The following is a 19,356-nucleotide window of genomic DNA, read 5'->3' as shown; positions in this document are numbered from 1 at the left end:
GCCTCTTTTGCTCTGTGTGAGCTGTCTTTTTATTACTTTTCTGTCGGAGACTTTCGAACCTTGTTGGAACCTTTTCTTTCGTTAATAAGATGGCCGTATGCATCACTCTGATGCAGAGGCCGGGGAGACCCCCCTTTTCGAAAAAAAATCAAGGATGATATTAATATATTCCCTGATCTCTTGCATCAACTTCATGGATACAATAGAGAAGTCGTAGAAGCATTTACTTATGACCCACGATCAAGGTGGAGAAGATCGTACTAACTATTTCAGAATCATGAGATAATAGAATCAAGAAATGCAAATAGCTTGTCACTTAGTCAGTTCAGCATATGGAAATTGCAGAATACTTGGGAAGACAACACATTTATCACAAATTAATTTATTTTATTTATAAGAAAATACTTGAACAGAGGAAGACATGTGGATGTGTACGATCCATCAAGGCTTAGTGCAAAGAGAAGAGTAGCAAACTGGCAACTACAAACAATATAAACGAAAAAGGTTGAAACTTAAACTACGAAGATACCATAGAAAACCTGGAGAAAAGTTATACAACTGCCCTTATCCTTTTTCTCAATACACTGCAGTATCCGCTCTTTCCCTTGTTTTGAATACACTGCAGTAAGGTTAGAAAGTGAATACATTGATGTGAACTATTAAAAGATTGGGCAAACCAAGATAATTAAGTAAATGGTACAAAATGCATCTATGTATTCCGTTCTAAATTGGTATATTTGGGTCTTAGTTGTTGTTCACAGATTGGATTTAGTTTTCTGCGTGTTGTGACTATAAATCCCATAAAATCTACTGTTTTTTACATGTCCTGCTTCTACTGTTGCTAGAAGCTAGAATGATGAAACATACCAAGTCCTGAAGAGTTTCTCCCTTTGTTTCATCTCTGCTGTCGGACTGGATTGGAGGGAAGATGCTCTAGGCTAACTTATGCGAAGACTTGGCTTTGTGAAGTCACTCAATCTGCATCAAGATGACGTGTTGCTGATGATATGTTCAAATATATCTACCATACTTGAGAAAGCATCAAAAGGATTTATGTCATCATCATACATTTTCTTGCACTTTGTTTAAACATCTGAGGAACCACTTTCAGTATCTTGTGCATACTGTAGGTTGCAACATAACAAAGGTCAAATGGTAGATAATAGAAAGTATGCAAAGTTCATCATAAGGATTTATATTAAATCTTCATTGGTCCTCTAGAAACAATCTTCTCATGACTGTTGTCCTGAATGTATCAAATTTTTCCGTACAACTGGACACCATACTTCTCCTTTAATCCCATCAATTCCTCCATACTTCTCTTTTAATCTCATCAGTTCCTGTGATGCGCAAGAATGACAATACATGGTCAGCGATGATGCACGCATTTTCATGTTTAACAAAGCAAAGAGACATCATGGGACAAAAACAAATATAGCAGATCCACACCTTTGAACAAATTAAATAACGGAAAGTGACATGTCATATCATTACCAAAGCTTGTCAAAAATAAATATAGCAGATCCACACCTCTGAACAAAAAAAATAAATATATAGTTATATACCTCCTCGGTTTCATGGAGTCTGTACAGAAAGTTTTCCTCCGATCGTACGTTGGGTGTGCCTTGAGAGAGCAGGTTAACACTTGTAGTCACCAGCAGCTATGCAGATTTTGTGCGGAAGCATCCATCCTGATAGAAAAGACGGGGGGTGGCGGCGGCTCAAGATCCACGTTTCGCGGGGCATCCGGTCGCACGACAACTCCTCCTGGCCTCTGCAGTAAGACGGCGGCGTGGTATGGCGCGACCGGCGGCGAAGGCGCACTGGGGCGGCAAGAGGAGGTGAAGGCGTAGCCGCATGCGGCATGAGATGGCCGGCGGTGATATGAAGATGGAGGGATCGCGAGAGATGCGGTGGAGACGGGATAAAGAAGGAGTAGGACACACACACGCCGGTGGTGGATTTTATGATTCCGGAAATCATGGCCCATGAAGCGACTCGAGGAAGTTAAAGTGTGTCTGTTACGGAAGTCCAGGAATAAGAAGATAATTACGCCTTGGAGCCAGGCGGGTGGCCTCACATGCCCTCATCGTCAATTACAGAAGCGTTGTTTCTTTCTGGTAGACCGTTCGGTTGTTTACGTGGAACCGAGAAAAATGATTGGACGGTAACTGATGACATGGCATGTATGCAGATGTGGATAGGCTGCATGTCAAGAGAAATCATATAGTGCGGATGAACTATTTAGGTATTATAGATAAGATCAGTGGTTGGTGCAGTGGGTCCACATTAAATATTTACACAGCCTAAATCAAGACCATAGTATCTTCTAGCACATTGAAAATTCTTTTTTGAAACAAATGCTTCAATTTGTTAGTCGTTCTATACTATCCTTCTGTAAAAATACTGAGCTAGTGTAAAGGCAATTCAATTTGATGGTTGTTGCACCTGGTACAAGGAGAATCACATGGCTGAAGTGATGGAAATAAGTGAATGAAAATTTGTACTTGTTCAGTTCCATGCTCAAGTGATGCATTAACCATGTTAATAGTGATACCATCTGACGAGCAATATAAAAAATTGAAGAAGAAAGAGTTTCGGATGCAAATTTCTCTCTCTCTTTTTTTTGAGGGGTAGTTGCAATTTTCTCATGTTCAAATTTATTTCCTTGAGGATGTACAGGCCCGTTCGACTGCGCGCGGCCCGCTCCAGCAAAAAGGAAAAGAGAAGGTCACACGGCCCAACCCTGCACTTCACTTCCCTCGTCGTCTCCACTTCACTTCCCAGCTCCGCCGCCGCATCTCGCAGCCGCGCTAGCCGGCGCAGCTGAAGCTCTCGACGCTCATCGCTTCGCCGTTCCCGCAGCAAGCACCTGGTAGACCCTCTCTTCCCTCACGCTCCCCCCTCACACCCGGGATGGATCTCTAATCTTTTCCCCTCCTTCTCCCGATCTGCGCAGACTATGAGCTCCTCATCTCCACGGACGGCCATGGCGAGGGACTCCAAGAAGAAGAAGAAGAAGCGCCTGAAGGGGAGCCCGGTGTCCAAGCTCACGGACGACATCCTCGCAGATATCATCTCGCGCGTGCCGTACAAGTCGACCTGCTGCTGCCAATGCGTCTCCACGCGCTGGCGCGACCTCATCTCCCACCGCGAGCACCAAAAGAAGATGCCGCAGTCCATCGCCGGCTTCTTCCACGAAGGTTCCAACGCATTCCGCTCCCCCAGAAATGCTCGTTATTTTACCAATCTGTCGCGCCAACGCTATCCTCTGGTCGACCCCTCATTGTCATTCCTGCCCGATTGCGAGCGCCTTGACATCTTGGACGGCTGCAATGGGCTCCTCCTCTGCCACTGCTGGATGGCTGTGGATCCCATGGCATTTTATTATTATGTGGTGTGCAATCCCACTACTGGGAAATGGGTGGCCGTGCCTGCCACTGACGGGTCCAGCATGGTGAGCGTTGCTCGCCTGGTTTTTGACCCGGCCGTTTCATCCCATTTCCAAGTATTTGAGTTCATAGATGAGCAGTCACGGGGTATAGCCGAGGACGAGCTCGATGCTGATTGCTGTGGACGCATCGAAGCATTAGCAATTTATTCGTCCAAAACTGGAGCTTGGAAATATCAAACAGTTGAACATGGTCCATTTGTGATACCCGAGAATTCAGTAAGTGCATTTTTTAATGGGATCTTGCATTTGCCTGCCTATGAATGTGTAGTGGCTGTTGATGTGGAAGGAGCTAATTGGTGGCTCGTTGATGTTCCTGAGCCACCATACTATGCTGATTGTATAGGTGGCGTATTTCCATCACAGGGACACTTGTATTTTGCTGAGTCTGATCGTTCTAAACTGTCAGTCTGGGTTCTTGAGGACTATGTTACAGGAAAATGGACTTTGAAGCACAATGTGAGCCACTTGCACTTGTTCGGAAGAGAGTATTCATCATTTGCGGATTATTATAGTGTTATTTCAATCCATCCAGAACACGGTTTGATTTTTATAGTCAGTGGAGAAGAGAAAACACTAATGTCATACGACATGGATTCCGGGGAGCTGTGTATTTTACGCCAACTTGGATGGGAATGCAGGCCTCCTTATGTTCCATATGTTCGCTTGTTTTCAGAGTCACTTGGAGATGAGAACTAGAAGTCTTACTTGCGTAATGCAGCTTCACATATGTCTTTCCAATGATATTGGAGCTAGGTATTGCATACAAGCAACAGTGACTTGGGTAGATCTTTATGAAGTTGTGATAGTTTTTGGACTGCACTATGTATGCTATTCGGTCAACTCAGTAATTGTGTTTGTGTTTTTGTGCTTATATGTATTACCTCCCAAGTACCTAACTATGGTTACTATGATCATTCTGTTGAACCGTTATCAATGTCTTTACTATCTAGATTCTGATTTCGAGTTATTTATTTGTTTGTGAATAATTTACGTATTGCAACTTTTGGATGCAGAAGTTGTGTTGTCTACTTGGTATGTGGGGAATTCTAGCATTTTGGTAGATACATGGATCTTTATTTGCTTTATCATGCTGGAATATCTGAAACTCTGAAATCTCAAATGGATCAATTTTTTTTAGCAACTTGCCCAGTTAATTGAGGAAAACCAGGCGAAAACCGATTACAAACACTATAGGCACAAAAAGAAAATAGATTTGGGGGTAAGGTTTAGCCGAACAATGAGTACCATTATTTCAGTGCATAACAATATGGTTTGGAAGCTTTTGTTTATCTCCTCTCAGTGATGAAATGATCTCTATATGTAAGGTATGTTTCTTATGATTAGATAGTGTTGTTGAGGTGTACATCTTGGTAGTTCAAACTGGATTTATGTCAAGGTGATGCAGATTGCATGCCTATAACTTCTGCTAAGGTGATTTTTTTAATTCATAATATCCAGCCTGGAAATGTCTTGCTATTGGGGTGACCTGGAGTGAGCAATGTCTAAGCCTGCTGTTGGCATTGCATCACATGCAAGCAACTGAAAATTTTCTAATTTCATGCAACCGTGCCTGATATCACAAGATCAGCTGCTTCCTGTGTCCACAAGATCAAATTATTTATTTTCTGCTACTGAAGATGCATCATGCATGCTGTGGACGGTGGACCAGCATTGCTGTATTGGATTGTTGGATACAATCATTGAACTCCCTGTTGATGTACATATATAGTTCAGGAATCAAATACTAGGCTTGTAGGATGTGCTGCTACCTATATATACATGTTAGCTACAAATTACAGCTCCCCGTTAATATTATTCCCTTGGTACCCTCAGCTGGCTCATGGTTCAGAAACAAGGTGTAAGCAATGGCAACAAAGTTAGGAGCCAACCGTGAGCGCAAATTTGAACGTAACAAAACTGATTTTCGTTGTTCAGTAAAAAAAACATGCCATTGCATTTTTTGTTGGAAAAGAAAGTAAGGTACGTGCATGGTAACCTTTCTTTTTCTTCTCCTTTTTTGATTTGTGTGCAGTCCCGCTACTGAGAAATGGGTGGTCGTTCTTCCAACCAACTGGTCCAGTGAGGTGGTGGTCGCTCGCTTAGGGTTCGACCCTTCCGTCCCCTCCCACTTTCATGTGTTCCAATTCATAAATGATGAGACCTTGGTGTATATGAGGATATGAGCATATGTGTTAAACACACCAAAGCATTGGCGATCTACTTGTTCAAAGCTGGAGTGTGGATGGTCAGACTAGCCACAATGAAGAGTAATATACACTAGTAACATACACATATCCTTAGACTATATTACTACCATTCATATGGTAACATGCAAAGCCTCATTTATTAAGTTACAGACTCATATTGCATTGGGACATGTGATGTTACAGTAAGTAGCTAAGTTTCTCAAACTACCTCTCTCACTAACTCATTGCCACATAAGCAAATTTGTTTAGTTAGACTCGATGTCACTGTTGAAGTTACTCCCATTGTGGCTAGTCTCACAGAAATTATGGCGGATGACGACATTTCATTTGCAATGCCCTGGAATTTGAGGAGTGTTTTTCTCAACAGGGTCCTACATTTGGCTGCCTTTGATAAATTAATAGTAGCTGTAGACGTTGAAGTAAATATTTCGTGGATCATTGATATTCCTAAGCGACCATACTATGATGATGATTTTACAAATGATGTTTTTCTATCACGGAGTCGATTGTATTTCGCAAACAGTACTGCTGGTTTCGGTATTCCTGAACTATCAGTCTGTGTTCTTGAGGACTACCATAGAGGAAACTGCACCTTGAAGCGCAATGTCGGCAACTTGAAACTATTTATTTATTTTGAAAAGAATTACAATGTCATCTCATTCCACCGAGAACGCAATATGATACTCGTGGTCTGTGGGGATGTCATATGACATGGTAAGGAGCTGCATTTTTTACATCAACTTGGATCTGATTGTCAAGTTGAAGGGTCCGACTGGGAGCGGAAGACACCTTTTTATTCATATGTTCCCTTGTTCTCAGATTCATTGACAAATGGGCACTAAATGTCTTGCTTGGGTAGTGTTGTAGTGCAGCTTCTCAGTTGTCCATATTACAGCTGCGCAAAGCCCAAACCCTTTGCTCGCCGGTGCTGCTGACGCTCTCCCCGCTTCACCGTGCCTGCCACCGATTGGTCCAACATGGTGAGCGTTGCTCGCCTGGTATTCGACCCGGCCGTTTCTTCCCATTTCCATGTATTTGAGTTCGTAGATGAGGAGGCGTGGGGTATAGTCGAGGACGAGCAAAGCAATTGCTATGGACGCATCCAAACACTAGCAATTTACTCGTCCAAAGTTGGAGCATGGAAATATCGAACAGTTGAGTATAGTCCATTTGTGATACCCAATAATTCACCAAGCTCATATTTAAACTGGACCCTAAATTTGGCCGCCTATAATAATTCAATAGTATCTGTCGATGTGGAAGGAGATAATTGGTGGCTTGTTCCTATTCCTAAGCCACCTTGCTATGTTGATGTTATCAATGGCATATTTCCATCACAGGGACAGTGATATTTTGCAAATAGTCCTGCTGATTATGATGGTTCCACTAGTAGAAAAAGGGTCATCTGTCCCGGTTGGTAAGGGCCTTTTGTCCCGGTTTTTGAACCGGGACTAAAGGGTCGTTACTAATGCCCTAGCCCTTTAGTCCCGGTTCTTACACGAACGAGGATAGATGGGCCTCCACGTGGCCGGTGTGGCGAGCCCAGGTAGGAGGGCCTTTGGTCCCGGTTGGTGGCACTAACCGGGACCAATAGGCATCCACACGTCAGCATTTCAGGGGCTGGGGTTTTTGTTTTTTGTTTTTAAAGGGGGGGGGTTTGGGGGGTTAATTTAGGTGTTTCATATATTGTGTTAGCTAGCTACTTAATAGAGAGAAGTGTCCTCTCTTATCTCCGTGCTTGGTCGACGCTACGTACTATATACGTATAGAGAGGACTAGACACGCTAGCTAGTAAGAAAATGAAGGAAACAGAAGATCGTCATGAACATATGCATATAGAGAGAAGTGATATCGACCACCTCTCCTTCTCCGAGAGATTGGTCGAACAACAAGTTCTCATATATCTATCCGACACTACTGGCTACATATATACAATAATTATCTCTTACAATATAATCTCCTAATTATATATGAACACAGGGTCCACATAGTATTCTCCGTTTTCAGCGATCACGTGGTCAAGGAAGAATGCCGCCAATTCCTCTTGAATTGCTCGCATACGATCTGGTGCTAGGAGTTCATCCCGCATCCGAAAGATCTAATTTGAATAAATGAAACTCAACACAAATGATGGTAATAAAATAAAATTATGAATATTATTTCTTACGCACTTCATATTGTTCGTCAGAGTAGCCCCGCTCACAGGTCGTGTGGCGGATAGACTCGCAAACTTAGTATCCACAGAAATCTTTCCCTTGTTCCTGCCACAACCACTTTACAAGAAATAGAGGTCAATCAAACTGATAAGCAAGCATGGTAAATGGTATTGATGAAACTAGCGCTTGAATCACTAGGAGATGCACGGAACATGCTACTATAGTACTTACTTTCGGGTGTCTAAATTGCAGCTTCTTCGGCAGTCCCGGAGCTTTTTTGGTGAATTTTCTCCAAACCCTGCCAGACAAAGAAAACAATTACTTGATATCAGGAAATGAACAAAGTTGCTGATATGGTGGATAATGATCGATTTAACTTACTTCTCGAGCATTTGAGTCATGTCCGCATAGTCCTGGGGATCTTTTCGTCTCGAGTCTAAGACGGTTACTACTCCCTGCTCAAGCTTAATCTCTAGGAGAATATAGTGGAAGCTACGCACGCATGCATAAGTCATCAATTACATTACTATAACCTGGACTAATAAGGGAAACTAAATATGCTCAAGACAGTAACACTCACTTGAAGTTGTAAGGAAAGAGTATTATATCTTTGTTTTCATTTGTTACCAACGATCGTAGCAAGTTGGCCTCGGTATTTTCGGCATGATATTTAACCTCAGTTGCATCTATGAGATTTGTGTTAATGAATCCAATATCACCGATTTGTCTTTTCTTCAATTCGGCGATCTTCAATCTGCATAATATAGTGAGAATAATTATAAATACATGCAATGAAAGAGCTGACCTATATAGAGAGACTTAATGACAGAAATAGTACTACTTACAGACAGTAGCAAGTGACCGTTGATTTATCGTGGGCCTTTTGATTGAAAAACTGGAAGAACTCCTCAAATGGAACATTCAACAGTTCAATTCCAACGAGGTCATGCTCCTCTTTAACTCTCAGCATTAAAGTATCCCTCCCCCCAGACTCTCTGCAGGTTTTCATGTACCAATCATGTAATCTTCGCATCATCGTTGTTAGAGATCTTTCATCTTTGACAAGAGGCTTCCCGTAATGGTATTTGTGTTCGTCCACCTTCAAGAAATCATAATGTACATCGTCGGGCAGGTAATCTCCAAGATTGCTATAACCGGCCACCATCCTCGGATCATTAGCGACGATGTCGCTAGACAGCTTGAGCGGGGGGCACGATTGGTTCGCTTGTTCGCCGAGCTGGGCATTTTTTTTTCTCAGCTCGTCGTTCTTTTAACCTTTTTATCACTGACAGTACTTCCCGACCGCTCCGCTTCGACAAATGTCTTTGCAATAATGCGCTCATAGTTGCCTTTCGGCGGAGACTTTGGTGGTTTTGTCAGGGCAGCCAGAGTGCGCTTCGCTTTCACCGGATCTACCCTCTCCTTCGGAGGTGGATGTTTCTTTGCTTTCACCCCTTCAAAGAAGTTCGTCACTTCGGCTCGCACGATCTTCGTGGTTTCCTCCTCGGTCCTCCCGTATGGTAACTTCTCTGGAGTCTTCAGAGAAGGACTGAATCTGTATTGCCTCCCGCCTCTGGCTATACTGCTAGACGCCGGCATAGCAGACGGAGCGGCTGCGGCTGTCTTCTTTCCTTTCTTACAAGGCGGAGGAGAAGGACTACGACGCGCCGGAGCAGCCGAAGCGGCGGCGGGTCTCTTCCGCCCTTGCTGACAAGGCGGAGAAGGAGGAGGCTGGCTGCTCGGGCGCGCCGGCGTAGGCGGAGAAGGAGGCGGAGAGCCGCCACGCGCCGGAGAAGGAGGCTGAGTGCCCTGATCACTCGCCGGAGGAGGAGGCAGAGTGCCGCCACGCGCCGAAGGAGGCTGAGTGCCCTGATCACTCGCCGGAGGAGGAGGTGGAGGAGGAGGCGGAGTGCCCTTACTCGCCGGAGGCGTCCAGTTCGGAAGGTTGATGAGCTCCTTCCGCCATAGGCATGGAGTCTTCAGAGCAGAACCCAGCCGAGTCTCCCCTTCACCGGTAGGGTGGTCAAGCTCCCCTCCGTTATTTCGTCCACAGTCACCCTAGCATATCCTTCTGGAATCGGACGACGGTGAAAAGTTGCGCCGGGTTCAGGAGGTCGAACAGAGCCGACATCCGCCTTGACTTTGAAGTTCTCCCATCGCGTCATAAGGTGGCAATGTTGAGACTCCGTGATAGCATCCACGGGGTAGCTAGCAGGAGCCGTCAAGACATGCTCCGGCTGAAGCAGCTTGGTGGAAGCCACGCTGCTTCTCCGCTGAGATGGCGGGGTAGCTTCGGGGGTAGTTTCGGCAGGTCGATTGCTGCGAGCTACGTCTCGTTCCTCTAGCGCTTGAACCCTTTCGTGCAGCTTCTGAATTTGGGTCTGCTCCACTTTTGTCCTCCTCTCCCGGCATTTGTAACCGCCTGCGTTCGGAAAACCAGCCTCCCACGGAACGGAGCCTGCGTGCCTCGTGTCCGTCCAGGGTGCTCAGGATTCCTGAGGGCCATTGTGAGCTCGTCGTTCTCTCTGTCTGGAACGAACGTCCCTTGGTGCGCTGCATCGATATAGTGCTGAAGCCTCTTGACTGGTATTCTCATTTGCTCGTCCGTCCAAACGCACTTCGCAGATACATGGTCCAAGGTTCCGCCAGCCCCGAAGAACCAAGTCCGGCAACGGTCTGGCCAGTTCATTGTCTCTGGTTCGATCCCTTTATCAAGCAGATCATTCTCAGCCTTGGCCCACTTAGGCTGGGCTTTGAGGTAGCCACCTGACCCCGTGCGATGGTGAAGCTTCTTCTTCGCAGCATTTTTCTTGTTTGTCGCTGACAACTTCTTACTCTTTTCCGATGTCTTGTGGGCCACAAATGCGGGCCAGTGATCTCTGATCTTCTCATATTTGCCGATGAATTCTGGTGTCTTCTTTGTCGACAAACGTTTTCAGCTCATTCTTCCACCTCCTGAATAGGTCTGCCATCTTCTTCAGAGCATGAGACTTGATTAATTGCTCTTTAACTGGCTTCTCCGGATCCTCCTCTGGCGGTAGGGTGAAATTTGCCTTCAGCTCAGTCCAAAGATCATCTTTCTGCATATCATTGACATAAGACACCTCAGGGTCTTCCTTCTTAGGCTTATACCATTGGTGGATGCTGATCGGGATCTTGTCCCTAACAAGAACCCCGCACTGAGCAGCAAATGCTTCCTTTGTCCGGATGGGTTCAATCGGTTGGCCGTCGCGCGCGATTGCTGTGATCTCAAACCTTTCATCCGAGCGCAACTTTCTCTTCGGGCCTCGTCTCTTTACCGAAGTTGTGCTCGATCCGGAGGGCTAGAAAAAAGAAGAAAGACGAGAGTTAATTAATATGTGTACATACCAAAACAATGGATGCATCAATTAGCTAGTCAGCACAGGCTTAACTAATATATTTACCTGGCCGGACTCTGTTCGGTCACCGGAGCCGTCACCACGGGCTCCTTCTTGCACCAGCATTGGGTCACCGGAGCCATCATAATCATGTCTTTCCTCCTCCACTCTTCGATCACCGTAGCCTGCTTCTTCACCCTGTTCTTCCAGACCATCATTGTCGTTAAGATACGACAAGACATCACCTCCGGCTAAGATTATGTCCCCCAACACCTCTTCTGCTTCCTCGTCTCGTCCATGCTCCATTGTTTCTGCAAACATTACAACATGGCAATTATTACACAAACATGACAGCAGGTGGATATATTAGTGCAAACGTAGACCTAGCTTATTCCGGGTTTGGGGTGGCCTCGGCAACGCTTCAAGGGTAGGGGCGCGGCGGGAGGGGGTAGGAGACTGACATCGTTTTTTCCTAGGGTTTGGGTGTCCTCGAGAGTTTTGGTCGAGCGAGAGGGCCGGGGGGTGCTCCCGTGGTATAAGTTATCACGGTCGAAGTTATCCGGGAGGGGGTTATATCGACAACGACGACATACATACATGGGAAAATAATGTTATCGGGGAGGGGGTATGTCGAACCCCCCCTCATGTTGAAGTTATCGGGACACAGGGTATACCAAAGCCCTCTTTTCTACTAGTGTTCTGAACTATCAATCTGAGTTCTTGAGGACCACGTTACAGGAAAATGGACTTTGAAGCACAATGTGAGCCACTTGCGGTTGTTTGGAACATTCTATTCATCATCGACTACAAGGATCAGGGTCTATTGCAACAAAATCATTCGTCGCAATAAGTGCCCAATTGTCGCAATAGGTACCTATTGCCACAACATGATGTTCGTTGCCAACCATTGCGACAGGACACATGGTAATAGGTTATTGCCACAAAAAAAGAAACGTGGCAAGAAAGCGTGCTATTGCAACAACCATGCGACAAATTGCCACATTTTCCCTCGTGGCAGCTCGCATTTTATGCCACAATTTGGTTTGTGGCGATAGCTTAATGCAACAAGTGCCAAATCGTGCCGGGATTTGTGGCAATAACCTATGCCAACAACTCTTTTCTCGTGGCGCATGTTCATCCGTGGTAATAGTCAATTGTGGCAATACCCTAGTGACGTAAGGCAACGTCTCTCCGGACGTGGTAATACTAAAATTACAGCATAATCATTTTGGTGGTGATAAATTACAGCATAATCATTTTGGTGGTGATAAATAGTTGTCACAACAGAAAGACATTTGTGGTGAAAGGCTGTTGCGACAATACAGACTTTTCATGGCGAAAGGACTATTCCAACAAAACTGAATTGGTGGCGATAAGTAGTTATCTCAATGGACTGTCTGTTTGTAGTGGTAAGTTATTGCGATAATATAAAGTGTAGCATCGCAACAGCCTAGTGCAACAAAATAGGTCGGCATGGCAACTAAGATTTGATAAAACGCAACATTCTTCATTGTGCCACCATGTTCCAACCAAAAATAGGTTGTGGCAATAGCCTATTGCAACCAGAAAAAAATATACATGCATTCAATTACATGATTCAGATAATACATATATGATGTACATTCATAGAATGTCAATATTTGCATAGCCAATATCCATCAAATGAAACTGAAATATAATTTAGCACGCATTCAACATACTGAATGTGCCAACCTAATTAAGAGCGAAGAGTAAATTGTCCGTGGTCTAGAGTCCATTCTAGTTAAATCTTTGGATCATGCAATGAAGAAATCAAAATTTTAGTTAGCTCAAGTTAATTGAAAATAGAAAATAATTAGTCAAGAAAAGAAAGAAACAACACAACGACTAATTAGCATAAAGATATAACCATTGTCATGACAATTGTATAATTACTATATTCATACATGCATAGTACCTTTCTGCCCAATTGTTATGACTACAACAACTAGCAAGCAAATGCTTGTGCCTGATGTACCACTCCATTAACAATCAGGTGCAATGCAAAAAGAATTGGATAATTTCACAAAAGAATTTGTAGTTCAAACACAAGAATAATTACCTAAATTAATAAAACATCTAAACTTCTCCGAAAACTGTTCTATTTCTAGCTTCCCTACTTTATGTGCTTCAACAACAACAAAAATACAATAATGCAAGCAAGTTGACAATTGCACATTATGAATGCTATTTGCGTATCAAATAAAGGTCAACATGAAGACAAACCAAGCTTGTGACTTACCATTGCTCGAAACATTCGAATTGTTGCAGCTTGTATGAGCGTATTGGGAGCAATTACATTGTGCCTTGTACCTAGAGTCCCAGTAGTACTAGCGGTCTGTAAAAGAGTATTTTGCAAGTTTGGATTACTATTTTCTTTGCCAGTCCTTTTCTTATTCATCTGCAAATAGAAGTGCACTTTTAGCAATGCAAGCAAGCAAAATAAATCTTACAAATTTGCAAGCATATGACTAATTACCTGATGTGTTTGCGTCTGTTGGGACAACTGTGCAAACTTTGCCATCATGTTTTTCTCAAATTCCAGTGTTGATCTTCGCTCCTCTTCCAACAATCTTTCCGTTTCAGCACGCTCTTCTTTTAACCTCTCCTCAAGGTTTTCTCTCAGCACGCTCCAAGTTAATCCTTTCTTGTGTGCTTTCACGTTCAGCTTGTAATTGATCTTGTAATTTGGTGACCTGATGGCTGAGCTCAGAGTTTATCTTTTGGATCTCTGTTGTAGCACGTGCTTACTCTTCAAATTGTGATTTAATCCTTTTCGGAACCACTTGGTGGTTTGGCCATGTATCCATACCCATGAGGCTGTGATGAGTTGCATTGCGGAGTGTCTTTCTATGCGGTCTGGAAAATATTGCTTCTATGTTCACTGGAAACTGGACCTTCAGTTTCATTTTCTTTGTTTCGAACCTCTTTAAATGCTTTGTCCTAAATACGAAAAGTACACCTCGCCCTTTCTTCTTTTGTCCATCACTTTCTACAACCCAAACCATACAAGAATTATTGCAGTAATCGGTATTACATTGTAAGAAACAAGGACACAAATATAAACAAAAAAAAGTACCATTCTATAGTTGTGCACGGTTGCAGCGAGCATGGGATGGCCATTCGTCCAGTGCACACATGTCATTAGCAGCTAGTACCAGGTTGTTCTTGAGTTCCTGTAAAAGAATTAACAGTTTTGAAGATTAAGCGATCCAGGATTTTCCGTATTATAGCAAATGTTAGAGGTAGCTTAAATGTCATAAACTTTTTACCAGATCTGTGTTGTCCATATTGGTTTTTGTAAGCTGTTATACTTTCCATCCTTGTTATGAGAACATATCCTTTTTTTACTGAACACAAAAACAATTAAGGGACTTAGCATTATCAATTTGCACCATTTAGGTAAGTGATTAAGATTTAAGGATGTTGTGTACCTTGCAGAAAGGAGTAATGTGCATCATCTCTTTCCTCTGTAGCGAGCATGTTGTGTACCTTGCAGAAAGGCTTAAAAGATTAAATGAAATCAAATTGTGTTCTACCGTGCAGAACAGGAGCGTGGAAAACAGAAGTCTTTTAGCATAGCATATGTCTATGATTTTGATTTAGAAATTAAAAGCTAGGCGTTAAAGATCAAAGCAGAGCACATATAATCAAGTCTATACTGAAGCTGTGAAGCATAGACATGACACACCAATTAGAGCCCATCCTGACAAGGCTACTCCCAATGCATCCAGATGCAGTAATCTAGCCTGAATGTGGTAAGCAAACTACTAGTAGTCTACTACCATGGTTAAATAAGCTAAATGTGGCAGTATGCTTCAGTCTAGCCTGAATGTGGTATGCTTCAGAAAACTTGGTAAGAACAACACAGGCACATTCCGGAACAGTACTAGCACACACACTTCCACCATTAGACTAGGCACCATCAGACTACGCATAACACTCCAAAATACAGAAATACTGGAGTCGTGGTTGTGGTCGCGGCCGCCGGTCATGGCTGTGGTCGTCGTGGCCGAGGCCGTGGACGGCATCGACGACAGCAGGTCGACCGTCTCCCAGCTCGGTGTGTGCGCCGCCGCCGCCGCCGGCGAGGGATCATGTTGCATCTCGGGGGTTGTTGTAGTACGAAGGCGAGGCGGGCTATTGCATCCCGGTGGCCATGCCGGAGGCGAGACCGAGGAGGGCTGCACGGCGGCCGGCGGCGTGGTAGTTCTACGATGGAAAGGGGGCGCTGCGCTGCACATCTACGAGGAGGAGGATTTTTGGGACAAAGGAAAAACCTGATAGACTATATGTTCGATGGACTCCGTTGTGATCCGCGGTGTCGACGCCGTCATGACTCCTTGAGGAGGGAGGAAGCAGAACGAGAGAGCTCAGATCCAATCAGATCCAATCTTGACGATATGGTGAAGAGAAATAATCGGGAGCACTTATGAGGGGTGTTTAGCTGGGAGGTTAAGATTTTTTTGGCGGAAGACACGACCAAATTATTTGGTGGGAAATTCAAAAAAAAAAAAAAGGGGGAGACTGAGGGCTTTAGCGGAAAGGTTAAACATTATTTCCATAGAGCAGAGTACATGCTTAATTATTATTTTAGAAAGTAATTTTTAAGGGAACATTTAGAATAATGAAATAAATTAGGAAAAAATCGAATCAATATGGAATATATCTGGTGCTAAAATGAATATTACTAAAATTTGTTCATAAAAAGGTTATTTCGCTGACTGACCGAGATAGATGTCCTCGTCGTTGGCAATCGTACATGACGGTTGTCATGGCGGGGAGACTGCGCAGTCGACACAAGAACAACAGACGAGGCACCGAGCCGGCGAGGGTAATGGAGGTGGTGTGTGCTACACTCCTTGACAGAAACCTCATATTGGAATGGGTTTTGTTAGTTTTCGTTTTTCTTTTCTTTTGCTAAATGCGTCAACATTTTTTGATTCAGATTTGATGAACTTCTATAAAAAATTGGTGAATTTGTTTTTAAAAATCGATGAAGTTTTACAAATTTGATGAACTTTTTTGAAAAATCAATGAAAATTTTCCAAGTATGAGAATGTTTTTTACAATTGATGAACTTTTTTTGAAATTCGATGAACTTTTTTCCAAAATCAATCAACTTTCTTTGAAATTGCTGATTTTCTTAAAATTAATAACCTTTTTTCAGAAATAGATAACGTTTTTATGAACTTTTTCAAAATCGGTGAACTTTTTCCAAGTTTGAAAATATTTTTTAAAATTGATGAACTTTTTTGAAAATTCGATGAACTTTTCCCAAAATCAATGAACTTTCTTCGAAATTGCTGATTTTTTTCAAAATTGATATGCTTTGTTTAAAAAAATCGATGAACTTTTATCAAATTTGATGAACTTTCTTAAAAAATCGATGAACTTTTTCCAACTTTCAGAATGTTTTTTAAAATTGATGAACTTTTTCGAAATCAATGAACTGTTTTCAAAGCCGTGAAATTTTTCCTCAAAATTACGTGAACTTTTCTCTAATTCAATGAAGTTTTTAAAATTCGTGCAAAGTTTTTTCATATAATTTGTGAATAATTTCTTAAATTCATGAACTTTTAGTTTTTTGAAATCAATGAATTTTCAAATCCATGGTTTTTTTTGTAGAATTGATGATTTCTTTTCAAATTTATGAACTTTTTCGCTAAATCCAGCTTTTTTCAAAATCAATGAACTTTTTACAAAACCGATGAAAATTTTCCAATTTTTACGAACATTTTAAAATATTTGAAGTTTCCTCAAGTTCAATTTTTTTATTGTGTATTATTTTTTATCAGAAAATAACACACATAATAAACTGGGTATATATCCTACATGATAATACCAGAAGAACTGTCAATTACCATGTTTTCTAAAAAATGAACAACGAAAAGAGTTGGCGTAGTTGTTATTCTGCCGGCTACAGATGTGGGCAGGCTGGGATCGAATCTTGCTTCTCCAAGAAATAATTCCGTGTGTTTTCGCAATACACAAGCAGACGAGACATCACTACAATTTAAAAAATCTGAAAATAAAAAAAAACTAGTTACAGTCTTCTCTAACTACACAGTGGAAACAAAAACAAAATAAAAAATTGGGAATAAAAATACACGTGCCCTCCACAAAAAAACATATAGCCCACAAAATAAACTCAATACACAGTAGAAATAGCCCACTAAAAAGTCATATATCAATTCTTCACGAGGGACGAACAGAGAACATGACACAACGACACATGAGCATGGCTCTTTTTTTGCAAATAACGAGCATGACTCAGAAGCACGTGTATCTAACAGTATACGAGTTAGATGACATTTTCAACTCTCAGCTATATGAGAATTGGCAAAACCAATCCAAAACGGGACTCCCGGATCACGCCGCCAAAAACGGTCCAACAAACGATGAGCGAGCGAACAGACCGACAAATAGACATCAGACAGAGGACGCACGCGACAAAAAGAACCCGCAATAAACATTTGCCCAACATTTAAAGTTAAAAGATAAGAGAGTGAAAAAGGCTCGTAAATTTAAAACAAATAAATAATGAAGAAAGAAAGGAAAAGAGAAAATAAAAAAATGGTAAAATAGGAAAATATAAATAAAAAAAACCATGAATTTAAATAGTTCATAATTTAAAAAATAATGAAACAGAAAAAATAAAAAAAATACAGGGTGTCGAATGAGAGTGTGCAAAAATAAGAAAAACTTGAAGTCAGTCATAGCACAGACTTGAAAAGGAAATGAAAATCGCAGCCGGCCGCCAAACAAACAAAAGCCCACAATAAAAAGGCCCAGGCCGAGACACCAGGGTATCCCTTGAACGGACAAGTGAACAAAAAAAGCCCAGACTCGGGAGACACACATCAAACAAGATCGACACGTTATTTATCTGCACAAAAATCTTATAGCAAGTTTGATCCTGTGGTTGTGAACTTAGATGTGAGATAACTATATATCATCTAGATGTGACTTAGCCAATCCGTTTATTCTTTTCTTGATTTCTTTGTTCTTTCTCTTTTTCTTATTGCTTATTTCATTCTATTCATTTTTTTGGGTTTATTTTCTCTATTTTCCTTTTTACCTACTTCTTTTCTCTGTTTTCCTTTTTGTAGTATATGAAAGGTTCACCGTGTATTAAAAATATGTTCATCATATATTAAGAAAATATTCACCTGATATTATGAAAAGGTTCGCCATACATTATAAAAATATTCATCGTGTATTACAAAATGATCATCGTATATTAAGAAATTGTTCACCTTGTATGTGAAACTTGTTCATCATATATTAAGAAATTGTTCAACATATACAACAAAATATTCATGGTGTATTTCAAAAAATTGTTCAGCCAATATCACAAAAATGTTCAATATGTTTTTAAAAATTGTTCGGCGTATATTACAAAAAAATTCAATGTATATTTAAAAAATTTACATCCTATATAAAACACTGTCCATATTTTTCATTTTTTTAAATGTATGATATTGCGACCAATACATATTTTGTTGCAATAGGTAGCCAAGTTTATGCAACGATATTTGTAACTAACGCAACGTCTCACAGATGTCGGAATATCTTCTGGAATATTACCACGAATAGATATTTTGTTGAAATACCTAGTCTCTATTACAACAAAACGATTGTCTCGCGCAACATAATTTGTTTGTTGCAATATCACTACCATGTTGCAACAATGATGTAGTTTGTTGCAATACGGGGCCTCTATTGCAACAAAATGAGTATTTATCGCGAGCAGACTCAGTTGTGGCAGTATGTGTATCCTATTACCACAACCGGGGAATTTGTGGTAATATTGTGTTCTATTGCAACAAAAGATAGTTGTAGCAATAAATTTTGTTGCAATAGACCGGAATCCTTGTAGTGATCTATGAATATAGTGTTATTTATATCCATCTAGAACACGCAGCTACATCTTGCCGGCGAGGATGAAACCCTACGGCCAGTGAGGGGTTAGACTCTAGTGACACCCGCGGCGTAGGAGGGCCCTGCAGTGAAGGGAATGAAGCTAATTTTTTTAAGTAATACATTTTTTATTAATCTGCACAAATATTACGCCCGATAAATAATTTACAAAAATACACCGTCGGCCGGCAGCTGGCCGACTGGACCTAGTCGGCCCACAGCAGGCCGACTGGAGGCCT

At 42.0% G+C, this 19,356-nt stretch overlaps 1 protein-coding gene and 1 long non-coding RNA gene across 3 annotated transcripts; one reads left to right on the top strand and one right to left on the bottom strand.

The window, feature by feature from the left end:
- Nucleotides 1–2,748: 2,748 nt before the first annotated feature.
- On the top strand, nucleotides 2,749–4,469 carry LOC109783488 (F-box protein At5g07610). The gene is made up of 2 exons (XM_020342091.4): nucleotides 2,749–2,875; nucleotides 2,960–4,469. The coding sequence occupies exon 2, from the start codon at nucleotides 2,963–2,965 to the stop codon at nucleotides 4,148–4,150; it is 1,188 nt and encodes a 395-aa protein (XP_020197680.1). The 5' UTR covers nucleotides 2,749–2,875; nucleotides 2,960–2,962; the 3' UTR covers nucleotides 4,151–4,469.
- Nucleotides 4,470–12,703: 8,234 nt separating this feature from the next.
- LOC109783489 (uncharacterized) lies at nucleotides 12,704–15,561 on the bottom strand. 2 transcript variants are annotated; one of them, XR_002237706.4, is made up of 6 exons: nucleotides 14,629–15,561; nucleotides 14,467–14,544; nucleotides 14,274–14,370; nucleotides 13,674–14,186; nucleotides 13,437–13,595; nucleotides 12,704–12,944 (listed from the first exon to the last, which is right to left on the bottom strand). It is a non-coding gene; the product is annotated as an uncharacterized lncRNA (long non-coding RNA). The 2 variants fall into 2 exon arrangements; XR_005773768.3 differs by having other exon boundaries at nucleotides 13,674–14,182.
- Between the last annotated feature and the right edge of the window lie 3,795 nt (nucleotides 15,562–19,356).

This window comes from Aegilops tauschii, chromosome 3, assembly GCF_002575655.3.
Source record: "Aegilops tauschii subsp. strangulata cultivar AL8/78 chromosome 3, Aet v6.0, whole genome shotgun sequence".
NCBI classification, from domain to species: domain Eukaryota; kingdom Viridiplantae; phylum Streptophyta; class Magnoliopsida; order Poales; family Poaceae; genus Aegilops; species Aegilops tauschii.
The sequence above is the reverse complement of the archived record's forward strand: the minus strand, read 5'-3'. Positions and strand labels throughout refer to the sequence as shown.